We start from the raw sequence: 22,029 nt of genomic DNA on the forward strand, positions 1-22,029 counted from the left end.
CGGCTTTGATTGGATGTCATGGAATAGTCCTTCTGCGGCATACATGCACCATGGATTCATCCATTATTGGAGTTTTTTTTATATGTGTATATATATATCCCGAGTCTGGTCGTAAGAATTTAAATCAAATCTTTGAATATGTATGTATGTATGAAATGATTTTTTTTTTTTTTTTTAAAGCAAAAATGTATATTGATATTGTTTTTTGCTCCTCCTATATTAACATATATTAAATTTAACATATATATTATTTAATTATTTTTGAAAAGAAAAAAAAAAACAACAACAACAACGTCGACGACCTTCGCGTCTCGCGTCTCACTCGTCTCCACGGCAACTAGACCCGGAAGTTGACGCTCAGGACAGTGCGGAGGAGGGGATAAAAAAAAGAAGAAGAAGAAGAAGCTAAAAGCTACTAGCCTTGTTCTTGGAGAATGGCCGAAATATCCCCCCGTTTCCCTCTCAATACTAATAAGCAAAATATTTAGAATTTATTTATTTTATTTTACTTTAATTTACTTTTTTTTTTTTTTTTTTTTTTTTAATCTTGATTCAGCAGCTCGTCTCTGCAGCAGCAGCAGGATGTTCACTACCTCAGCGCCAAGTTCACCGAGGACGGAGAAAACAATGGAGCCCGCAGGTGAACTTGTCAGTGAGGGTCGCCTCACATCACACAGCGCCAGGCCAGCAGATGGTGATACACAGAGCAGAAGTCAGTCGTTAAGCTGTGCGTAGACCACATGGATGTCAGCGTCAAGTCATCGTGTATTTCGAGTCAACCAATTTGAACCTTTGTTAAAGTTTATTTTTCTCATTTAATGTGATTATTTTTAAAATAATGTAATTATGATTTTCATATAATGGGGCTTATGGAGGCCATTCCATTGTCATATGATAAAGATGAAATTGATGAAAATAATAAACTGAATTTACTTTCTGTGGACAAAGGTACGCGCCGTGGTGCAAGTAGCACCGTTGCCACACAGCAAGAAGGTTGTGGGTTCTATTCCCTAGTCATTCCTTGTGTATTCCCCTAATTTGACGAAGCCATTTTTCCGTATTGTTGTTAGGGGAGCACAACCCCATTCCAGTTTGCCATAAATTGGTTTCATTTGGAGGGCAGACCTGGGGTTGGCTGACAACTACACTCATTCTCCAGCAGAAAGAACAGCTTAAATTGCACTGTACCATATTTCTTTTACAACATTTTGTCCATTACAAAAGCACACTGGAGGCCATTTTACCACGCTGTTATTTCCGCTGGACTGGACCTTAGAGGGCATGTTGTCATATTTTATACAGCATCCAGAGAGCTCTTCCACTTTCCTTTGTTTTATTAACCAACCTGGCACTGTTCAGGTGTAGGGGGAAGCCAGGGAGAATCCCTCCTCAATTGTACATGAGTCTAATATCTGGTTTTAAAAAAAAATACTTTCAGCAATGCAAATAGATTGTATGCGACAATCTTGACAAAATCACTAACATGTCTGTCTTTATTTTGCTTTTCTTAAAGTGGCAGAGCTACCTGTCCCAACCGAGAGCAGGAAGACACAGCTTCCTCCTGTTAGCGACCACAGCGTCCCCGATGAGCTGCTGGTCAGCCTCACCTCCACCTTCTGCAGCAGGAGCACAGCAGGACACACTGCACATCACCGGCACTGCAAGGTTGCGACTTCAAGCCACGTTGACGTTTATTTATTTATAGTTTTTGTGTGTGTGTTTGAAAACTGCTCACGCTGTGTTTTTTTTTTTTTTTTGTTCTGTTTGTTTGTTAATTTTCTATGCAGGACTGGGGCATCAGGAGGCCCGACACAGTATGGCATCACCCACTCAGACGCAAGAAATACCAGTTCTTTTTAGAAAACCCGACTGTGTCAAATGGAGCAGGCAGGTAAGATTGGATAAAAAAAAAAAATGCAGTTGCAACTTAAGGTCAAGTTATATATTTGAGAACGTAAACAACATAAAGGTCTTTTTTAAAAAAAAAAAAAGGTACGACAGAGGCATATTGATTCTTTACCTAATCTATGAGAATAATATACGCAACTGTTAATCTAAAAACCTTTCTTATGCAAACCTACAGAAATGATCACAATTTCTCCAGGTATTTTTTGGGCACTCAGCATTTTAAACACAGGCACAATTTGTGTTTTTGAGACCTAAAAGAAATGTTTTTTCAAAACAACTTTGTGATTCTGTGATGGCATGGAATCTGTGCTGTCTGTGGCTGCCATGTCATAATCACACGGCGTGCTCAGGCTCCAGCAACATGTATTGCATGTAGCACAGCAATATATCAGGTTTTTCCTTCTTTGATTTTGTTTTGCAGAGATATTTCATTTTTGTGCGACGCGACGATTGCACAGAAAAAGACAACACTGCTCCCACCACTGACGGACAGGAGTGGTGTGGGAGACACGCAGGTGAGCTGTCTGTGCTCAGCGTTCAGTGCAATGTAATTACAATACCAGTTCTCGAAAATAGACACGTAGATTGGAACTGCAGTAAGGCCTGAAGGTTAACAAGCAATAACTAAATAGAGAGCTTTGCTTGAGTAAAGTATTTAGAATTGTACATTTTTAACAGTTATTTTTCTATTATACTATTACTTCTATAATATTTATTCTTTATAGAGAGACAAAGAGTGACAGCGTTCGGGAGGATCCAGCCATATTGGGTTCACAGATTAAACTTCAGTGTACAATAAGCTTCATGGGTGAATTTATTTTGACCTTCTATAAACTTTTCAACAAAAACATCTCTGTCATAGTGATTGTCTCTCTTTCAGAGCACCAGTGTTTCAGAGGGTTTGATGCCGGAAGAATATCATATTGTGAGGAACAAAGGGTTGCGGAGTCTGGAGCTCTACGAGGAGTGAGTCTTGTCTGCTCCCGTCTTCATAATCTGCCTTTTCCTAAGTGTTTAATGTCACCGCCCGCTGCCCTGTTTGTGTGCGTTCCCCAGCGCCTTCACCGTCCAGCTGCAGGACGAGGAGCAGAAGCTGCGGGTCTTCCCATCACTGTGAGCCCAAACAGAACAACTCATCTAACTCCCTGACATTTGTTGTCTTCATTGAAAGATGTCATTGACTGATGTTTGTTTGGTCATCCGTGGAAAAGATTGTCACCGCCACCACTGTTGTGCAGGAACAGGTCTGTCAGGAGGTGGAATAAATGTGGTCAAGAAAACGTGTGAATGCACGTGTGTCCTGTGCTTAGGAAGCCCAGCGGCAGACAGGAAGTGGTCCAGCTGATGAGGATGATGGACGATATGCTGCTTAAGGCTGGTGTGGAGGAGCACACGGAGGAGCTCACGGAGATCTCACAAGTGAGGAGACAGCATTATGTTTTTAGATGGACTTATGGATCACAATTCACCTGACAGACACCTTGCCTTTTCTCCGTCCAAATAAAGACTGGCGGTTTTTATAGAGGGGGAGAAAAGGGTGATGAAAATTTTGTTTTTTTTTTTGCTTTTATCATGCAATGTTGGTAGGTAGGAATCTGAGGGGAAAAGAACAATACATTGAAAATAGGTTTGTTAGGGACCAAGCAGACAAACAAAAGGTATATTAGATAAATGACATACAAAGGAAAGTTAACAAATAGAATAGAATAAAATAGAATTCACTTAATGTAGAGTGTGTGTTATTTGAACATTAAGACAAAATGTAACATTTTGTTGGAAGGTTTCTGGAACAGCATCCAGAGCCCTGGCAACTCACATTTGTCATTGAAAGGTTTAGGCTTTGTTGCAAAAGCTTCATATGTCTTCAGGTCATATTCAGGATGGTCACCTGTCTCACAGATGGAAGGTTTGCTGGAGCTGGTGCGCGCGGAGCAGAACATCTACAACATTGTTTTCCACGAGGTGATCAGGCAGGTCACCGTCAGCTGCGCCGAGAGGGGACAGCTTCTGGAAAAGCTCAGGTCGGCAGGCAGATCCTTCAATCTGCCACACTTTGTCAAATTTCACAGCAGAATGCGGCAATTACTGATTTTAAGGCGTACTTCCACTGAGACGTTGTGCTATTGAAAATCAGGTCTACGTCTCCCAAAAAGCCTTTCCCCCCCCCGAGCAGCCCTTTTGTGCTTGTGTCTCTAGAAAGCGCTACCAGTCGCTCTTTGACCGGGTCCCTCGGTGTCTGAAGGCCCTGCACACCGAGTCCGTGGCACAGCGGGCTCTGAACCGCCGGATGGCTGAAGAGATCCACCACAACCGGTCGTCCATCCAGCAGCTCAGCGTGTAGGTCCCGAGGCCGGTCGCGATAGCCAGCTTCGCTTTGTTACGCTAACGCTGATCAACTTCTGCTTATGTGAGTGCGCTTGTGTGGCCCCCCTTCACAGTGAGCTGTCCAGAATCCTCGAGAGCAATGCTGTCGCTTCCCAGGAGGCGGACCACGCTCACCATCAGCTCACTGTGGCCCTCCAGCAGACCAGCACCAACTCAGAGTGAGATCACAACTTAATCAACGCTACACTATTAAAAAAAAACAAAACCCAAGACCGCTGAGTGTCAGGGATTAGATTAGCACTTCTTGAAAAAAAAAGAAAAAGAAAAGCCAATTAATTAGATAAGAACTGGAATTTTCTTATATTTAGAAAATTTCGTTATTTATGTTTTCCTAAACGCAAAGTACAAAGTCAGGTTTGGACATTCGTTAACCTAATGAAGATGGATTATCTCAAGTTCTCCTTGCTGCATGTCTCAGGGAAAATAAAATAGACCCGGCGAATGTGGATCTATTGTCCAGTTGAAGTTGCCTGGAGAAAGGCGTGTTTTTGTTACTACATGAAGCAGGCTTCCTCCAAACTTGGGTCAAAAAGATTTCAGAGTCACTGGATTAGACCAGAGCCAAATATATCCCTGAGTTTTAACATTGACTCCACGTTTTTTTTTTAACCTGCCGTTCCTGCTCAGTAGCTTTCTGTCTTTTCTCAGCGTGGTCCAGGGTTACCACGAGCTGTACGAGCTGCAGAGGAGTCGCCTTGAGGCTCAGCTGCTGCAGATGACCGAGCAGAGAGACAACTGGAAAGAGCGCACTCTCGGCCTCGCCCTCAAGGTGTGTTGACCCGCAGTTTAACCCAGCAGAATGGGATGGGAGATGGGAGCACAACATAAAGCTGTGTTGTTTCACCGGGAAGCCAGGATGGTGGGTGTTACAAAAGTGGTTTGCCAAAAAAAATGTATTTGCACAGCAGAAAAGTGAAAGGAGTATTGTTGTTTAAAAAGTAATGTTCAGGATTTGATGTCACAAAGAGTGATTTGCTAAAGTTGTTTATTTGTACAAAATAAATGATTTCATAAATGAAGAGAAAAGTGAAATGAATGTGAAATGAATGTTCATGACAAAATAAAAGAATGTTGGTTTTGATATCGACATGACAACGTGGTGTGCCAAAGGTAAAACATTCTTTGCACATTTATGTTGTTTCGGTGAATTTGAAAAAAACTATTTTATTTTGGCTTTTTTTGTGTGTGTGGTGGGGGGGGGGGGGGGGGGGGGGTTCTTTCTCCAAGGTGGGGCGTGACAGAGAGAGTTTATCTAGGGGGTCAAAAGTCTACTTTGTCCTAGAGACATGGGACCACTTGCAAGTTCATCGGGATCCCTCAAGACACAGCCACGTCAAATTGGAAGGGGGGTGGGGGGGGTTTAACCTTTGCTGTATTTTATTTTGCCCTTGCTTACTGTTACATGGAAATAAATGAAATAGACTAGTAGTAAGTTGTTTTGTGATATTATTTGCAATCATTGTTTTCAACCTTGATGATGATATATACATATTATACCATTTTAAAAAGCTGTTGTTTTGCAATTGAAAGCATCAAATGTCTTTTTTCCCAGTTGATTGGCATGAAGAAGCTGCAGCTCTTCACCCAACTGCATCTCAGTGAGCAGAGTTGGTTAAGGACAGCTGAGCACTGCAGCATTTACCTGTCGTCAAAGGTAGCCATGCGTGTCCTTTTCAATGTTCTCGACATGTTTTTGTGCCTCTGTCGTGGCTGAAGGTTGTTTTTTGTTGTTGTTGTTGTTGTTTTTTTTTTTTTTAAAGGACACAGAGTATCTGAACACCGTCACAGCACTTACAGACCAATGGAAAGAACAGCTGACTGCTTTCACGTCCCAGCTGAAGAAGACTGAGCACGCTCAACGTGAAGAGCTCGATGCCATCCGCCAGGGCATTGTAAAGTGGCTCAACTTCATCGGCACTCGGAATAAGTAAGGATGGGCTAAAGGGATCGTTTCATTGTACTATCGTATCTTGTGTTAAGTTTTATTTGTTATTTCTGAAGTCCCCAGAGCCATTAAGGGCAGTTGCTCTACAATTCTGCCAGCCACAATGTTTCATTAATATCTTTTTCACCCTTCAGATGTCCCAACCCACAATATGAAAAAGCCGTTGTGGAAAAGATCCATGAAGATTCTCAAGAATGGTCCAACGTAAGACTAAACCCACTTCCATTGTGCGGCTTTTAGAACCTTTTGTCGTCATACGTTTGTCTTCATTTTTTGTTGTGTCACTTATTGTGTCCCACTGCTCTCACCTTTCTGACCTCGTGTGTTTCATCACCTCTTAATATCACCGTCATCTGTTTGAAACAGAAAACACTTTGAGGAACACCGCACGCTTTTTTTCCACCGGCACTCTTTATATTGGGAAGCTTCACAACAAGAAGGCCCTTTGAAGCCTTGATTGCAGCTTTCTACCCTTTCCTCTCCATTCTTGCCCACCGCCAGTGTTTCCATGCCTTCTGCAGACTTTGGCCCTCCAGTGTGAGAACTACCAGGGTGAGAAGCTGCTCTGCTGCCAGCTGTCTCTCGACCAGCTTGCTAAGCTCCAGGATGGATGGCTGAGCGTGAGTCTTCAGCTGCTCGGCAGACGCAGCTCTCCTGATGGTGAAACTCCTGAAGGCCAGCGAGCTGCAGAGGAGCTGGGCAGGGCCCTGTCCGAGTTTCTAAAGCATTTGGGCACGCAGGTCGCTGGAGAGACTGGTGAGAGGCTTCAGCTTCTGCTGGTATTTCCAGTAGGAATCCAGACTACAGCTACAAACAACTGCAACATTACGAGGCTGTCATAGTTAGGCGTTCTGGCAACATCACATAATTAACAGTTGTACATTATTTTTAGATTTCAGATTTAGTTGGAACTTGATGTAAATTTTTTATTTATTTATTTTTTTTTACTTTTGATGAAATTATTTGTGTCCATATTGTTTTTAGGGATCCACGGACATATGATAACACTGCTGGAACTGATGGAGTCCTGGATTTCCAAAGTTGGTGCTGCAGTTGCTCATCCAGAGATGATGTCCATCTCTGATTGGCTGGAGCTGGAGCAAGCGCTGCACAGATGGCTGAGTCTGGTTGAAAAAGCCCTTCAGAGTGTCTCTTGCATGCAGACAGGGAAGCAAGATGACAAAATCAAACCTGACATGAAGTATGTTTTCTTTTTATATATATGTATATGTATATATATATATATATATATATATATATATATATATACATATATATATATATATATACATCCAAAGGGGTTTGAATACAGAAAATGTTGTTATATTACAATTACATCATTTACAGTCACCTTCAGATGTTCTGCGGTGACTCAGTAGGTATTCTACTGAAGAGAATGTTTTTGTGTTCTGTGTGTAAATCAAAGGACACAGTGAGAGAAACGAGGACCGCACACGTCCCACTATTGTAACTGATTCATTTCACAGTTGCTGTCCTTGTGTGTGTGTGTTTGATGGAACAGTACAGAGATGGAGGACATGTCGAAGAAAGTCGAGAAATTCATCTGCAGTCTGTCCAACTTTGCTGACAGCGAGAACCAGAGACTGAGTGATGAGGTGAGACCAGTGATTGGCGGCCAAACTACTGAGGGAGGTCTGACTGGTTCATGAACTCAAGTGTTTTGTGAGAGAGACGTCAGATATGTGGAAGTGATGCACGTGTGTTTGCAGAAATTGAACCAGAATAAGAAAATATGCTCGGTACTGCGTCCATACAAATATTAGAAAGTATGCTACCAATGATAATGCTATCTATCTTTTAAACATTTGCTCGTGTTTATTTGTGTTCTTTTTTTGTCCCCTAATCATTGAGATTTGCTGTAATAAATCAAAAATCTGTCCATATTTCTAATGTCTCTGACACCACCAGATCACTGCTGTTAACATGGCTCAGACCCGCTGGATGGTGGATCTTTTGCTCCTTATGGTACCTGACCATAATGAGGATCAGAACCAGGAGCAAGAGTGCCACCAACGCACAAACACCTCACAACAGACTCTTGATGAAGACGCAAAGATGCTGGCAGAGAAACTGGACCGCATTTCAAAGTTCCTCGCCAGGTGAGGGTTTTTGCAAGCTTTGAATCCAAGAATTTCTGCTTGGAGAGTTTATGATGCATTGTTTTTTTGTCTTTAATTTTTTTTAATTTTTGTTTTTGTTTGTGGTTTTTGGATGCCAGGTCTTGCAAGCTCATTCTGGAGGAGCAGAATCTTCAATATGCTCTCGATGCCGAGGGAGAAAATGAGATGAACGAGTGCAGAAAGTTGCAGGTTGTCATCTTACAAATGACAAGTTGTAGGGCTTTGTTTTGGGAATCTGCAACGTTACTACTTAACCCCAGAAGAGGGAGCCAGAGGGCAGATGCTGAGTCGGAGTTGAGCTAATCAAAACCCTGCATGTGTCTCTATGTGACCACCCTCAGGTGCTGTGCACAGACTGGATGGAGGCCTGCATGATACTGCTGGCAGGACTGAGAAACAGTCCCATCCGACGGCCTGATGCTTCCCCCTCCAGCGATGCCCCCGTGTCCCCAGTGTCTCCAGCAGCTGACATGGAGACTCTCGTGAGCGATCTCTCAATCAAAAAGCTAGTGAGCCCAGTGACCATTTGTCATCTTGATATGGCATTTTATGATAGCTCTGTTTATAGGTGAATAAAGAGAGTTCAGGGAGTCAGACAGCAGATGGCCAGTTTAAAGATGAGACTGACACAGAGCCACAGGAGGTAAGGAGTATTAGCAGGTAATTAGAAAAATTAGCCACACAGCAATCAATATCTCGTATCATTTCAAAACTCTAGATATATTGAGTGGGGTGTTCAAAGGTTATGACCTTCTCTGTGTAATTAATTAATGTTCCTATCAGATTTTTTGTTAAGTAGTCATTTAATGGACGATAACATCCACAGCTTCAGTCAGTCATGACACACCCACATCTGCCTGCATGAACATGTGACTATTCGCAAAGGTTTTCTGCAACAGCATGATTTTTTTTTTCATGGGAGAGATGGATTTAACTGTGTAACTCTTACCTAATTAGTATAATACATAAATAAAGGATGATAATTTGCTCTCCCTTTTCCTAACAGAGCATTACTAAAGACAGTGAAACACAACCGCAGGTTTGTATATACCGTACATATTCAGCTGTCTGTGTTTGTCTTTAGCGTTGTATTTCCAGAAAATGCTTTTATTGTCCTGCAGGGGGAGCTACCGGCTTGTGACCACATAGTTGTGAAGCTGATTGGCTATGACGGAAACATCACTGAGAAGAAGCTTGGACAGAGCACTGTGCACCTTCCTTGGGTCAGACAAACAATTATAATTTATATTTGATTTAAGTTACATCCACTGCATGTGCTCGTCTTAACCCCCTGACCACCTGTGTGCCTGTCAGACTGAGGAGTCGGTCGTCTTCCCAGCAACAGATGAAGCCCAGAAAGCTTTCGATGATCTGACCACAGTGGGATTGTTGCAACAGGAACTGCAGTAAGTTTGACATGGACTGTGATGTAATAATATTGGAGCAGGCATAATAACTGCCTTGCCTGTGAATGTTTCTCATTCCTAATCTAATTTTTAATAATGAACTGCCTTGAACTTTAGTACAAGTTTTTCTACCTGAGAATCTTCCAAACAGTGAAAGCTACCTTATCAATTCGTCTTTAGTTTTTATTTTCCTGAAGTGTTCAAAACGGGTCAAAAGAAAGCAGCAGAAGAAGTCATGGAGGGACTTATGCCTGAGTAGTTTGTTGACAGACTAGAGTCAGCTTATTTTAGTTAGGAATTGTTGCTAAAGTGGACTTTGTACAGGGACTGATTTTGTATTCGCTTTTTAGACCGTTAAATGTGAATTTGAAAAAAAGGACATCAAATTAATTGATTCATCTCTCTATGTTTATTTCAGTAATTCAGAGCTGCAGCTACAAAGTGCCGTGCAGCGGGCCCTCAGGGCTGAGGATGATCTGCAGGCCGCACTGGGCAAAATTCAAGACCTTGAGAGACAACTGCAGAGCCAATCTAGGGCAGAGCCTCAAAGTGCAGAAGGTACCAACACAATAATATTTTCTAAAATGGAAAACTGAGGGGCAGTGATGCCAGCAGAATCACTTTAGGTTTGAACCCCTGCTCTATTTTTTATGTTGTAGAGCAAAAGAACAAAGCAGCCTCCCCACCACCAGCAACACCTTCAGCAGCACCTCAGAGGAGCACAGCCGAAACCCAACCAAAAAGCAGCACCCGAAGAACTAAGAAACGATGAAGTCAACTGCCTTCAAGTGTGGATTGCTACACAGCTTGTGGTATTCTTTTTCTATACCAGAGACATTCTAATGATGTACTTTATCGAAGTAACTCATAAACATGGATTCCAGCGCACAATTATGGCGCAAGTATCGGGAAGTAGTCCATTATTCAGACTATATGATGGTGATGATTGTGGTGATAAATAATGGCTTGCTGTGGTTTTGTTAAACCCAAAGATTTGACTTGTGATAGGAAAGTGGTTTATTTGTTCTCACAATAAGGAATAATGAAATGACATTATAAAGTTAAGACTTGTCTTAAACTAGAGAGGCACCATTAAGGAGGCACTCAAATGAAAATTGAAGAAGAACAACTGATGAGCTCATGTTTCAAATCTAGTTTGTCATTAAATCCATTGTCTCTCTGAAGCGACAAACATTCCTCTTGACAAATCTGGATTGATTTTGCTCTGGCTATTACATAGAGCAGTGAAGCTTGGTTACATCATCGGGGAGTCTGTCTCTGGGTCCCTCTCGGTCACTCCATTATCTTCTTCGGCAGGGGGAGGAGGTGGTGGGAGGAGAGAGGCGTCAGTGGCGGGGCTGAGGAGATCTGGGGGCAGAGGAAGCACCAGAGCAGGATGGAGGAGACGGAGGGAAGATCTGAGTCCCTCCCAGACATCTCTGTCCCCTTCCGTTGTGGCCTGGGGGGAAGAGGGACTGTTTGAAATGTGTTTTTGCTTTTAAAAAGAAAAAAAAAAAAAAAAAAGCACTATTTTTATTTTAGCAACAACTCAGTTTTAAACATTGTATCATTTTTAGGGTGAGCAGAAACTGCATTTTATGGGAAAAATATGGATCCTTCTGGAAGTATAATGGAGTTACTCACTCTGACCTGGTGTTGCCTCTTGGCTTCGGCCTCAGCAGCCACACTCTGCTGTAGCTCCACGGGGAAGCTGAGTTCGTCTCTGACAGCAAATGAAATGCTTGCTGAAAGCCATGCAGGTTCCTCACCTTTGTTTCTAAAGCCTACTGTTCTACCTTTTCTCTGTTACCCAACATAAAAGAGGCATACATGCAGCTAAGGTCCAGAATGCAACACAAAAAAAATAAAAACCCTGACAATTCCGTGACTTACATATCCACCCTTTCCACCTTGATGCCCCAGCGGCAGGCAACAGAGTCGACGCCTACTTGTATCTTCTGTCCCATCTTCCTCCTGTGCAGCAAGATGTGGCTGAAGGTGTGCTGGGCCACAACGTCTCGTACTGCTGCCTGGACCAGAGACTGCAGCACTGTAGGTAGGCTGGAGAGGGCAGTGCAGCACAGGGCCACATTTTCTATCTGGTAGTAACACATGGCACTCAGCTCAGGCTTCACCAGGTCCTTCGTCACAACCTGGGTGGATACAAGGTCATGAAGTCATTCTTCAATGTCCCACATTGCATGTATTTTTCAGGTGGAACCCACTGAAATAGATAACAAAAAATAGAAATGTAGGACTAGGTCTACAGAAAACAGCAGTTTTGGCTTTTTTGCTAAAAATTTGATGTGCTGTCATATCGTCCATACATTTGGAAGGGAAGTGCCAAAACACTGGGAAAATAGTGGATTTCGCAGATATGACTATTGGATTTAATTACAATTAAAACCACAGCCAATGCCAAGCAAAATGTGTCCATTCCCACAGCACAAGACAACAAAACAACAAAACAAAACATAACTTTTGATTATGTGTTTGTGACTGCAAACTTCCTTACTGTGTGAAGGGGAACCGTGATCATCGTCAACCTGGTGTCAACCTTGTAGCACACATCAATGACAGGTAGGTAGAAAAGCAAACCTTTTAGAATGAGAAATGAAAGACAAATTCACTTTGACATAATGTTAATCATTCTACTAATAAGCATCATTTTTTTTTATTTAATAAAAAGCTGGTCCGTTTGTAAGAACATTTTCATATTGCATTACCACATATCTGCAGCAACACAAAACATGGCTCAACTCTCTGAATTAAAAATAGTATTCTTTTATTTGCAATATGCTTGCTTACCACTAGGTGTCACCAAATCTTACACACTAGGGCTTTACTGAGAAATGAGCAATGGAAATAATAAATTGCAGAAGTGATAACCTGGTCCTCTGGGTCTTCCTCTCAGGAGGTGACCCAGTCTGAAGATCACTGCCCTCTCGTGCTCCCTCACTATCTGCAAATCAAAATGAAAAGCAAGTTGTAAAAAGACAAAGAACACGAGACAACACCTTTTTTTTTTTTTTTTTTTTTTTTAACATTTCACACAACAAAAGGAGTGCAGTCTGATAGTAAATATAATAGCAGGCTTTTATTTGTTGAGTTGCCTATGACTTGGTGTAGTAAATAGTCTGTTCACTAATTAAAGAAAAAAGAACAACATATTTGTTTTCAACACACAATAGAAACATCATTCTTCAGAATTAAATATGAAGCTTACAGAGCTTGAATCTTTTTTAAAATATATAAATCCTGAACCGTTTTTTGATGTTGTTTGTTTAACTGTGGTGTGGTTCTTACCTTGATACAGAACCAGATCGAAAAAGGCAAGAAAAGCAGAACCAGAGCTAAGGCACCGACCATTAGCAGCCACTCAAACACTCCCAGGTTCTTGTGTTTCAGACCTACAGAAAATAGGTATAAAGATGTACCTGTTTTTTTTCTTCTCATCAATAATTTAGATAATTGATATTTGATTTTGTGCTTGATCCATAATTCTTTTATTTTGAAGACAACAGTCAGAAAGTATCCAGTGCCTACAAGTTATGAATCTTGTTTTGCTGCATACAAACAAACTAATGTCTAGAATTCCACTTACTGTCTTCCTGTCCCGCTATTTCCAGGAGCCCTAGGCATTCCTCCTTGAGTTCGTCGTCTCTTACACTGTCTATGTCCACCACAGTTGACCGCACCTTCAATTCTGTCTGCTGCTCCACCATCACAGGATTGGTTCCTGGCTTCACCTTTTCTTTCCACTGTGATTTTGCCTCGTTTGTGCGTCCAGCCTTTGACAGCTTCGGCGAGTGACTCCTGGGAGGCTCCGGGGCTCCCTTTTCCTTGCGGCTCGTCGGCCTGGATCTTGGAGGCCGAACTGAGTTTTCTTTAGAGGGTTTCTCCATGATGGAGTCTCAAGTCGTGTGTTAAAAGCAAGGAGCATAAGGGAGACGACTCTTGGGATTCAACCACTCTGTTGGTTGATAGCGATAGGTCTTTTTTCCTTCAGCATGAAAGAAAATTATGACAACTCAAGTCATTTTCATTGGCTGTCGCTGAAGAGTTTCACCTCACACAGTACTGAAAAACTGTTCAAAGTAATTAAGGGTGAGGTGTGGGTTGTGGGAGGAGAGTTGTAGGCGTGCCATCTGGAACACTCTCCCCGTTTATTAATGTTTACAAATCCTCTTTAGTAAGACATCCATTCTAAGTCATGGTCTTCATAAAAACACAAGTGAATGCTTGTGTGGTTATCTGAGTATATAAAAAAAAAGAGGGCTGCAGTATACTTAATAATAGGTCCACACTTGCAGGTCATGATTTAAACATATTAACTGAAATGAAAATGTAATTGTATTATTGTCTTCAAATTTTTATTGACAATTCTGTCCAGTTTAGATGATAAAACATCGGAAGAAACAAACACAAAAAAAACCGACTTAGATTTGCATCTAAGTGCTGAAAGCCAGCCTGTCTGACGACGAGGCAGAACTTGCTCGTACAAATGTGGCACAGTCACTCAACACAAAAGAGCTGACACGACTTTTCCTTTATTTTAACAAGACAAGACACACATCCTCCTAAGTGAACCTTTAATGAGGTGAAACTAATTTGCCACCTTGTACTTCTACAGGTTTGCACACTAGAGCATGAGTTAAACTGCCCAGTAGGCAATGACAAAAATATAACACTGAAAGATTTAATCTAGATTAAACATCTAATATAGACCCCCTCAAAAAAAAAAAAAAAAGTTTAATCGTCTGATTTCTTGTCAGACACCTATAGATTCACACACCAACGCAAACGCTCACCGGATCTACCAACTTGTGAGAGTTGCCGCCATATAGCCAGTCAGGCTCCGACGAGCCAAACCACTTCACTAATTAACGAGCCAACGATACTGCGCATTGAAACACAACTGAACCTCTTTAAATAAATAAATAAATAAATAAATAAATAAATAAAATAACGTTGTTTTTGTCTCTCCCACGACGTTATTCCTTTCCTACAACGTCCACCATTGCGATCAAGTGCAAATGGACGTTTATGCAAATTAGACGATGACATCATTTAGCGACTTTTAGGACAGCCAATAGCGATTTTCCTTACTGAGGAGTTGGCAACACCCGTCTGGCACGAGCGGCTGGAGTTGGTAGGGTGAGAGGATGACATAAGCCCAACAGTGGTAGGTTCTACTTTGCCGTTCATACACACAAATATGTTCCCTTGCGTTATTAACTTTTAACTTCCTCGACTGTGTACAGTTTTGATGAAGTACGCAGCAGCCGTGCTTGGCTAAGCTAGCCGAGTTTTCCCTGCTAATTTGACGGCCGCGAAACGCACGTGTCCAAAAGTAGAACGTGTGTGTGTCGTCACAAAAAAAAAAAAATCTCTTTAATGTGAAACTCTATATACAGAACTTTCACTTGGTGTTGTGTTCTGATGCGATTTTAAATCAAGGGAGAAGAGCAATCTGAAATAAATAAATAAATAAATGAATAAATAAAATAAAATAAAATCTCAAGTTTTGCAACGCAAACTTTGTTAACGTTTTGCGTTACAATTGGGTTCAAGGAATTAACCATAACGCTCGTCTCACGTTAGTTCGTCCTACTTTAAGTGTTTCCAGGTAACAGCGACCATCATGAATCAGGAGGAGCTTTTGGCCCAGCTCAAGAAAGATGTCCGCTCTTTGCTTATTTCAACCAAGCTTGGTTTGGAGGTGGACAAACTCAGAAGAGATTATGTCACCATGCTGGGCCAGCCCATGCCTCTGAAGCAGCTGGGCTTCAGGAACATCATGGACATGGTGAAAGAGATGCCAGATGTGGTGACCATGAACATCGCGGCAGATGGCAACGTTTGGCTGACAGGTAAAGTCTCTCTTTTTTTTTTTTTTTTATAGGGAATTGGTCTTCTTCTGGTTGTCCAAAGCACTCTGAGACCTCTTGGGATGGGATTTTGCGCCGCCGTACAAATAGAAGTTGATTGTTTGAATTCTAATTCAGTTGTGCCCTGATTCAAAGCGATGAACGCTGACGTTTGTCTCACGTTTTCTCTGACCTGTGCATTTGATCACACGGCGGCACTCTCACACCTCACGCCGCTGTAGCTGTTGGCGACGAGTCCACCCGCAACATAGAGGCGCTGGTAGCTAACCAGCGCACGCCCAAGCCCAACAAGAACGCCAGGAGGTTCTCACCGCGGCCCTTTCCCCTACGACCCTCTGGGTTCCTCCCCAGGAGAGGTGGCGCTCCGCTGGCCGTCCCTGCTGACCTGCGCACACAGCTGCGCATCCTTCTCTCTCAGGTCTGGCTTGTTCTGCTGTGTTCTTCTGGGGTTCACTCCACTATGGGCTGCACTCTAAGATTGACTCTGTATGGTAACAGTTTTGTAATTGTGGTCTAAATTGTGCGATTTCCTCCGCACACCCTCCCACCCCAGGGGCCAATCCTGACATCTGACCTTGAGTCCTGTTTCCAATGCTGCTTCGGGTACCCGCTGCGTCCCCAGAACTTTGGGTTCTATTCGACAGGAGAGCTGCTGGACGCAGCAGCAGACCTGATCTATAAACATCAGACCAGGCTGGGCTCAGCTGTGGGTCTGAGGGAGCACAAGCTCCCCAGTAAGTTTCCCATACCATTGACAAACCCAAGGAAGACTGGACAAATAAATTCAGTGCCAGTGAGAGCTGATCGGAATACCCACATGCCGGATACAAGGCCTAAATTACAATCGCAAGGTATGGTTGTTACATAGTAGCTTTAATATCAGATATTATGCTCTGGACAGAATTTGGAACGCATTGTTGTGATTTTCTTAGCTCCGGCCCTTGTGAAGCAACGTCCTGTAAACCAGCCATCCACTGAAAAGACGACAGAATCCGTCCATAAGACGTTGACAGCTGCCACTAGTGAGCAACAACCAGCTGAGAAAAGTCAGGGAGGACCAGAGGTCTGCGAAAATGATGGACTTTATCAGAAACAGGTCCTCAAGGTGAGTCCTCGTTTAAAAGAAGAACATTAAACTGTTGACGTTAAACAAGCGCAGACGTGTGTAGGTGAGTGGTGAAGGAGAAGAATCAGTTTAACGTTGTGTTCCTTGGCCCGCTTGCATTCACTTCTCCTTTTAAATGTCACAACAGCTGGAAGAGGAGCTCCGCCAGAAAATCGTAGAGAATGGAGTTGCTGGTACCATCAGTCAGGATCTAAAGGACAAGTTGAGAAAGGTGGAAAACTGTTTTTCTTCTCAAAGACCAACGTGGTTGCAAGTCTTGTTCTGAAAACGTTTCGTTGCTCTTCAGGTTGTCCGTGAGAGCAGTGATGGATTATCTGTGCACAGTCTGCCTGCTGAGTACGAGGTAAGAAAATAGACTCGATGGGACAGCAGTGTGAGATGTATGGAAGGCAGACGTCTTGATTGTTTTCCCTTTGCTCCTCAGAGACTTTTTGGAGAGGACTTGCCACTGCAGCAGAATGGCTTTGTCAGTGCCACTGAGATGGTCAGTGCCTTGATTGACACCTTTCACCTGAAGCCAGTCAATGATGAGAATGGGCAGCAGTGGAAAGTCATGGATATCCTGCACAGTGACGTCATGCAATCGGGTGTGTGACTCCAGCCGGACATCCCTGTTGTCATGACCCCAGCGTGTCTTGTGCCATTTGGAAAATGTCTAACCATTCCAGACTTTTAATTTGGAAGACCAATTAGCAAGGGTTTTTATTATAGTTGCTTAAAAATGATTATGAGAAAGGAAAAAGAAAACTGTGTTTACTTTTTAACATTGTAGATCCAAGGGCGACCAGAAGTTTGGATGAACCTCCAGCAAGGAACGACTTCATCTGTAGCGAGTCTTCTTCTAATAGCGAACCAGAAGAGGAAAAAGATGATGCTTTAAAGTGTGAGAGGATTAATACCAGTAATAGCTTCAAGACTCCACAAATGGTGAGTTGCCTTAAATTGATTCTCCAGAAACGGCAATCTTGAAAAATAATCAAAGCAGAGAATTAGTTTTAATTGACAGATATGAATGTTGTTGTTGTTTTGATTCCTGAGTCCCAGTAATACTTTCCTTTTTTATTAGCGCTAATGTAGTAAATGGTTTAAAACCGCTTTTGCGCTCATCTGCATTAGTGACTCCTGCCACACAGGTGCACTGCAGAGCTACAGTGCCTCCAGATGCAGTGCAGAGTCGGCGCCTCAGAAAGCCAAGACGTCCGAGCCCTCGAGAGCCGGTTCAGGTCCAAGTGGAGGAAGTGGACTCACCCGGACATTTCTACATCTCCTTGAGCAACAGTGAGGAAGCCCAAGCTATGGACAACATGATGCTTGAAATGAGGTTGTTAACATGTTTTTGGAAACTCCAAAAAGGGCACGGGGCTGTCCACACTGAGGTCAATGGAAGCAACCTAATAAAAAAACCCTTATGTGGGGAAAACTGGGGGGCAAAACTATAAAGACCACAATATAAATGATTTAGAATCATAAGATATGACACAGTGTAACACGTATAGCAGAGATATTTAAACTGATGTATTTAAAAAAAACAAAAACTAATAAACTAAGTGTGGATGGCCCCCAACAGTCCTCATGTTTTTTTTTCTAGAATTCATAGTAGTAGTCATCCTTTTGTAATTTTAAACTTTGCATTGCTGCAAAAATGTTGTTTTGATATGCATTTCTTTTGCAAGCACTGAAGTTTCCTTTTCTTTCTTTCCATCCCCTAGACGATGCTACAACTGTCCGGAGGTCTCAGATCCGTACCGCCTGTCGGCGCCGTTTGTCCGACGTGGCCAGGTCTGCTGCGTGTCCCCCAAAGGGCTGTGGTTCTACCGGGCCGTCATCCATCAGATCACCAGCCCATCTGAGGTGGAGGTGTACTTTGTCGACTTTGGCAGCAGGACGGTGGTCCCGATCACCCGTCTGAAGTTCCTTAAGTAGGACCGTCTCATCTCTCATCCCAGATATTGAATATTGTTTTTTTATTGGTTTGTTTCAACTTTTCTCTTTGTTCCGCAGATCATGTTATTCAGTTCTTCCCGCACAAGCCGTTCTGTCGTCGCTGGCTGGGATCAAACCTCCTGCTGTGAGTCTGATTTAAAATACTTTGATTACAGTGGAGACAATAAAGATCTGTCATTTCTGTTTTATTCATTAAAGGTCCAGTGTGTACATTTTTTTTTTTTTTTTTTTTTTTAAAGAAAGCTAACTATTCTTATATACGAGAACTAAATTATTTTTTATTGTTCTGCGGGTAGTGATTATTATTTATTCATGTATTTATGGGCAGCGTGTTAAGCTTTTACCAACATAAAAATCAAACCAAATTTTACACACTGGACCTTTCAGTGTCAAGACTTTTAAGAAATCATGAGAATGAACACGATAATAAAGGTCTACATATTCCAAACATCTCTTCATGTTGGATTTAGTAAATGAGGTCAACTCCTGTTCTCTTCTTTGCAGGGAGGCTGGTCAGCTGAAGCTACAGCTGCCTTTCAGAAAATGTGCTGCGCACGCCCTCTGGTGGGCACGTCGGATTGTTACGCCGGCGATGTGCTCCGGCTGTACCTGTGCGACACTCGCACGGATGACGACATTTACGTTCACTCCGTCCTGCTGAGCCAGGGCCACGGGACGGCCTGCAGCCACTCGGCCATCGCACCGGTGAGCTGCACTCCCACACCAAGTCTTGTTTGTTTCTACGTGTATATCAAAATCTTTTTAGTATTAAAAACAGAGCGTTTAATCCTGTCTGAAGCTGTCTGCGAAAGCCAACCTGGTGAGCCTCTACTTGGGAGAGGGAATGGTTGACCTCCCAGAAATAAAGGAAGAGAGCTCTCCAAAGCCCAGTGTGTCCACGTTGGCGTCTGTGAAGGTATGTCAGACAAAAAGGTTTTTCAAGTGGCAGCTAGCTCGCTGTGAGGATGGATTAGCCGCTTCACGCCGCACGCGTTTCTAATCGTTGTAGTGTGTAATCTTTGCTTCTTCTCTGCCCTTCTCTTCTCACTCTCTCTCTCTATCTCCATCCCTCTCCTCGTCTCTCTCTCTCTCTCTCTCTCTCTCTCTCTCTCTCTCTCTCTCTCTCTCTTCCTGTTTGTAACCCAATCTTCCAATGTTTCTGCAATGCTTTTCTTCTCTGCTGTCCATAGCTCGTATCTCACCAGCCATGCTGTCAGTGCTGAAGGCCACGTGCGGTGCCGCGCACCCACAACACACACACACACACACACACACCTCTTGACAAACGCACACAGTAAGGGAGCGGGGGGGGGGGGCTGCAGTCACGCGCTCCTCAGTGTACAGTCGCGCTGTGTAAAAGGTCACAGCTTGTTGTTGGCTCATAAAGCAAACGGTGGCAGCCAATCAGTGAGCTGTTAAATTAACATGCAAATTCCAAATTGTCGCACTTGTTTTCAATGAGTCAGTGGTTGTCATTCTAAACTCAGATATTGAAGGGGCTTAATGATAGTGTTGTCACATGTAAACAAAACGGTCATCAAAGATATGACACAATGCAAACACAATGTAGTACGTACTGTGTATGTATTGCCTTGTACTTTACAGACCAAGACGTTCCTGAAGAGTTCCTGATTTAGGTTAGCGTGTTGGTTATTCATGTAATGCTTTATCAGTTTGTTGTAATTGTGCGTGTGCGTGTGCTGTCATCCATCACTCAAAGGAAGAACATCATTTGGTGGCGTATCACATTGGCGACGACGAGCTGCCAGGCCTGGAGTTGATAGAAGATCCTGTGGACAGCTGCCACCACCAGGTACGAGCTGCTGTTCCTGGCCACACCACTGACAGTTGACTGCATTTTCAAGGTTGGATTCCCTTGAAGAGTTAAAGATATTTTTGCTCTGTCTTTTTCACATGAAGGACTCGAGCCTGTTCAACCTTTCCCTAACTGATCCAGCTGTCGCCTACAATAGTTCAGATGGGGCATCAGCCACTGAGAGTCACATGACTCTTCCTCCCAGTCCTTGCTCCATCCTCTGTGCTCATCCAGATTTGATCCAGTCCGAGACGGATGCGGCGTGGACATCTGATCTTGACGTGAGAAACGTGAGAGTTTTGTCCAGGGGAAAAAAAAAAAGCTTCTTTGTCTTTCACAAAAACGACATTGCAACAATTAAAAGGAGATGATTGTTTGTCCACTGACAAAGTTGAATTTGTTCTCAGGAAATGGCCACACCTTCTCCAGCTCCGAGCAGCGTCACTGCCGCCCCCTGCTGGCCAGCATCAGAAGACGAGCAACACCAACTCGCAGTGTACTCTGTCATGCCCCCTTCTGCTGTGACCACCCTGAGCCTCCACACTCCTGACCTCGGCCAGTGTACGTATTGTAATCAGACTGTTGCAGGAGCGGTTAAACCCAACAATCTGCTTTTATGAAGTACATTTTCCCTGATGCTGTTGCACTGAAACACTATTTTCGCTTATTATGGATATTGTAAGAAATTCATTTTTTTCCAAATAACTCAACTCAAATTGCTGTGCAACACAACACATGTTTTGTTGATACAGTTGAATGTGGACATCAGCTGAGCGTAAACAATGAACATAAGCATTTATACATAACAAATACAATAATTTATTTCTTCTTTATTTTTTCAGGTTTTCCAGGTTCACCACTTAAGTTACGTAAATCTGGTTTCCCATTTCCTCTGTTTGGGACAATGTGAGCTGCATTTTCTGCCCTCTGCCCAAACCGAATCCCAGCCTCAAAGATGTACAAATAAATAAGATATACTTCTTAGATTTGCAGACAATTGACAACAAAGTTAGTCCGCTGATAAGTATCTTAAAACTGTTTAAACAGAGAGTTCTTAGTATTTTGAGCAATCTCCAATTTTGTGTTTGATGTTTTTTTAATTTGTCTTTTACATTTTAATCTTTTCCAGATTTCTTGCATGCACAAAAGGTTGTCAGTTTAACAGTCTCATATTTTCAAAATAATGTCAAGTGCAAAGAACCTCTTTTAAATGTAAATTTTCTTTTCTTTTTTTTTTTTTTATTGTTTGTATAAGCCATCAAGATGTGTGTGAAGCACTCAATAGTTCTGTATCGCATGAAAACAACGTGCTTCCAAAAAGAAGTTCAGAAACATTTCATGAGTGAAAAAGATATGTGTTTGTTTTGAAAAAATACATATAAATAAATGTGCTTTAACACAATACTTGCTCGTATTTTACTTGGCAGGATTCAGTGAGGTCCCTTTGGTGCTGGTCAACAGACTGAC

The 22,029-nt window shown here is 42.6% G+C and overlaps 3 protein-coding genes and 1 long non-coding RNA gene across 5 annotated transcripts; 3 read left to right on the top strand and 1 right to left on the bottom strand.

Moving 5' to 3' along the window:
- Positions 1 to 526: 526 nt before the first annotated feature.
- axdnd1 (axonemal dynein light chain domain containing 1) lies at positions 527 to 10,579 on the top strand. The gene is made up of 26 exons (XM_076015971.1): positions 527 to 640; positions 1,514 to 1,665; positions 1,788 to 1,891; positions 2,330 to 2,423; positions 2,789 to 2,874; positions 2,965 to 3,021; positions 3,219 to 3,327; positions 3,808 to 3,929; positions 4,105 to 4,245; positions 4,347 to 4,451; positions 4,942 to 5,062; positions 5,846 to 5,947; positions 6,054 to 6,220; positions 6,373 to 6,442; positions 6,760 to 6,994; positions 7,223 to 7,439; positions 7,761 to 7,854; positions 8,168 to 8,358; positions 8,478 to 8,568; positions 8,721 to 8,861; positions 8,948 to 9,022; positions 9,386 to 9,418; positions 9,501 to 9,602; positions 9,694 to 9,785; positions 10,204 to 10,343; positions 10,445 to 10,579. Exons 1-26 carry the CDS (start codon positions 583 to 585, stop codon positions 10,555 to 10,557), a joined length of 3,012 nt encoding a protein of 1,003 aa, XP_075872086.1. The 5' UTR covers positions 527 to 582; the 3' UTR covers positions 10,558 to 10,579.
- A 459-nt stretch (positions 10,580 to 11,038) lies between these two features.
- Positions 11,039 to 14,024, bottom strand: nphs2 (NPHS2 stomatin family member, podocin). 2 transcript variants are annotated; one of them, XM_076015972.1, is made up of 7 exons: positions 13,390 to 14,024; positions 13,092 to 13,195; positions 12,675 to 12,747; positions 12,301 to 12,383; positions 11,679 to 11,938; positions 11,430 to 11,508; positions 11,039 to 11,280 (listed from the first exon to the last, which is right to left on the bottom strand). In XM_076015972.1, the coding sequence occupies exons 1-7, from the start codon at positions 13,688 to 13,690 to the stop codon at positions 11,041 to 11,043; spliced, it is 1,140 nt and encodes a 379-aa protein (XP_075872087.1). In that variant the 5' UTR covers positions 13,691 to 14,024; the 3' UTR covers positions 11,039 to 11,040. The 2 variants fall into 2 exon arrangements, with proteins under 2 accessions (XP_075872087.1, XP_075872088.1); XM_076015973.1 differs by having other exon boundaries at positions 11,039 to 11,244; positions 13,390 to 14,023.
- On the top strand, positions 11,124 to 11,567 carry LOC142881602 (uncharacterized). The gene is made up of 2 exons (XR_012925605.1): positions 11,124 to 11,239; positions 11,422 to 11,567. It is a non-coding gene; the product is annotated as an uncharacterized LOC142881602 (long non-coding RNA).
- Positions 14,025 to 14,843: 819 nt separating the features above from the next.
- tdrd5 (tudor domain containing 5) lies at positions 14,844 to 21,964 on the top strand. The gene is made up of 18 exons (XM_076015964.1): positions 14,844 to 14,970; positions 15,406 to 15,658; positions 15,898 to 16,094; positions 16,230 to 16,527; positions 16,609 to 16,781; positions 16,930 to 17,013; positions 17,089 to 17,145; positions 17,227 to 17,389; positions 17,575 to 17,729; positions 17,936 to 18,123; positions 18,512 to 18,721; positions 18,804 to 18,870; positions 19,251 to 19,451; positions 19,546 to 19,662; positions 20,467 to 20,559; positions 20,667 to 20,843; positions 20,970 to 21,123; positions 21,405 to 21,964. Exons 2-18 carry the CDS (start codon positions 15,430 to 15,432, stop codon positions 21,470 to 21,472), a joined length of 2,631 nt encoding a protein of 876 aa, XP_075872079.1. The 5' UTR covers positions 14,844 to 14,970; positions 15,406 to 15,429; the 3' UTR covers positions 21,473 to 21,964.
- Positions 21,965 to 22,029: the final 65 nt, after the last annotated feature.

The sequence above is a fragment of the Nelusetta ayraudi genome, unplaced genomic scaffold (assembly GCF_046127955.1).
Source record: "Nelusetta ayraudi isolate G7.1 ecotype Tasmania unplaced genomic scaffold, CSIRO-AGI_Nayr_v1 ptg000205l, whole genome shotgun sequence".
Taxonomy (NCBI): Eukaryota; Metazoa; Chordata; class Actinopteri; order Tetraodontiformes; family Monacanthidae; genus Nelusetta; species Nelusetta ayraudi.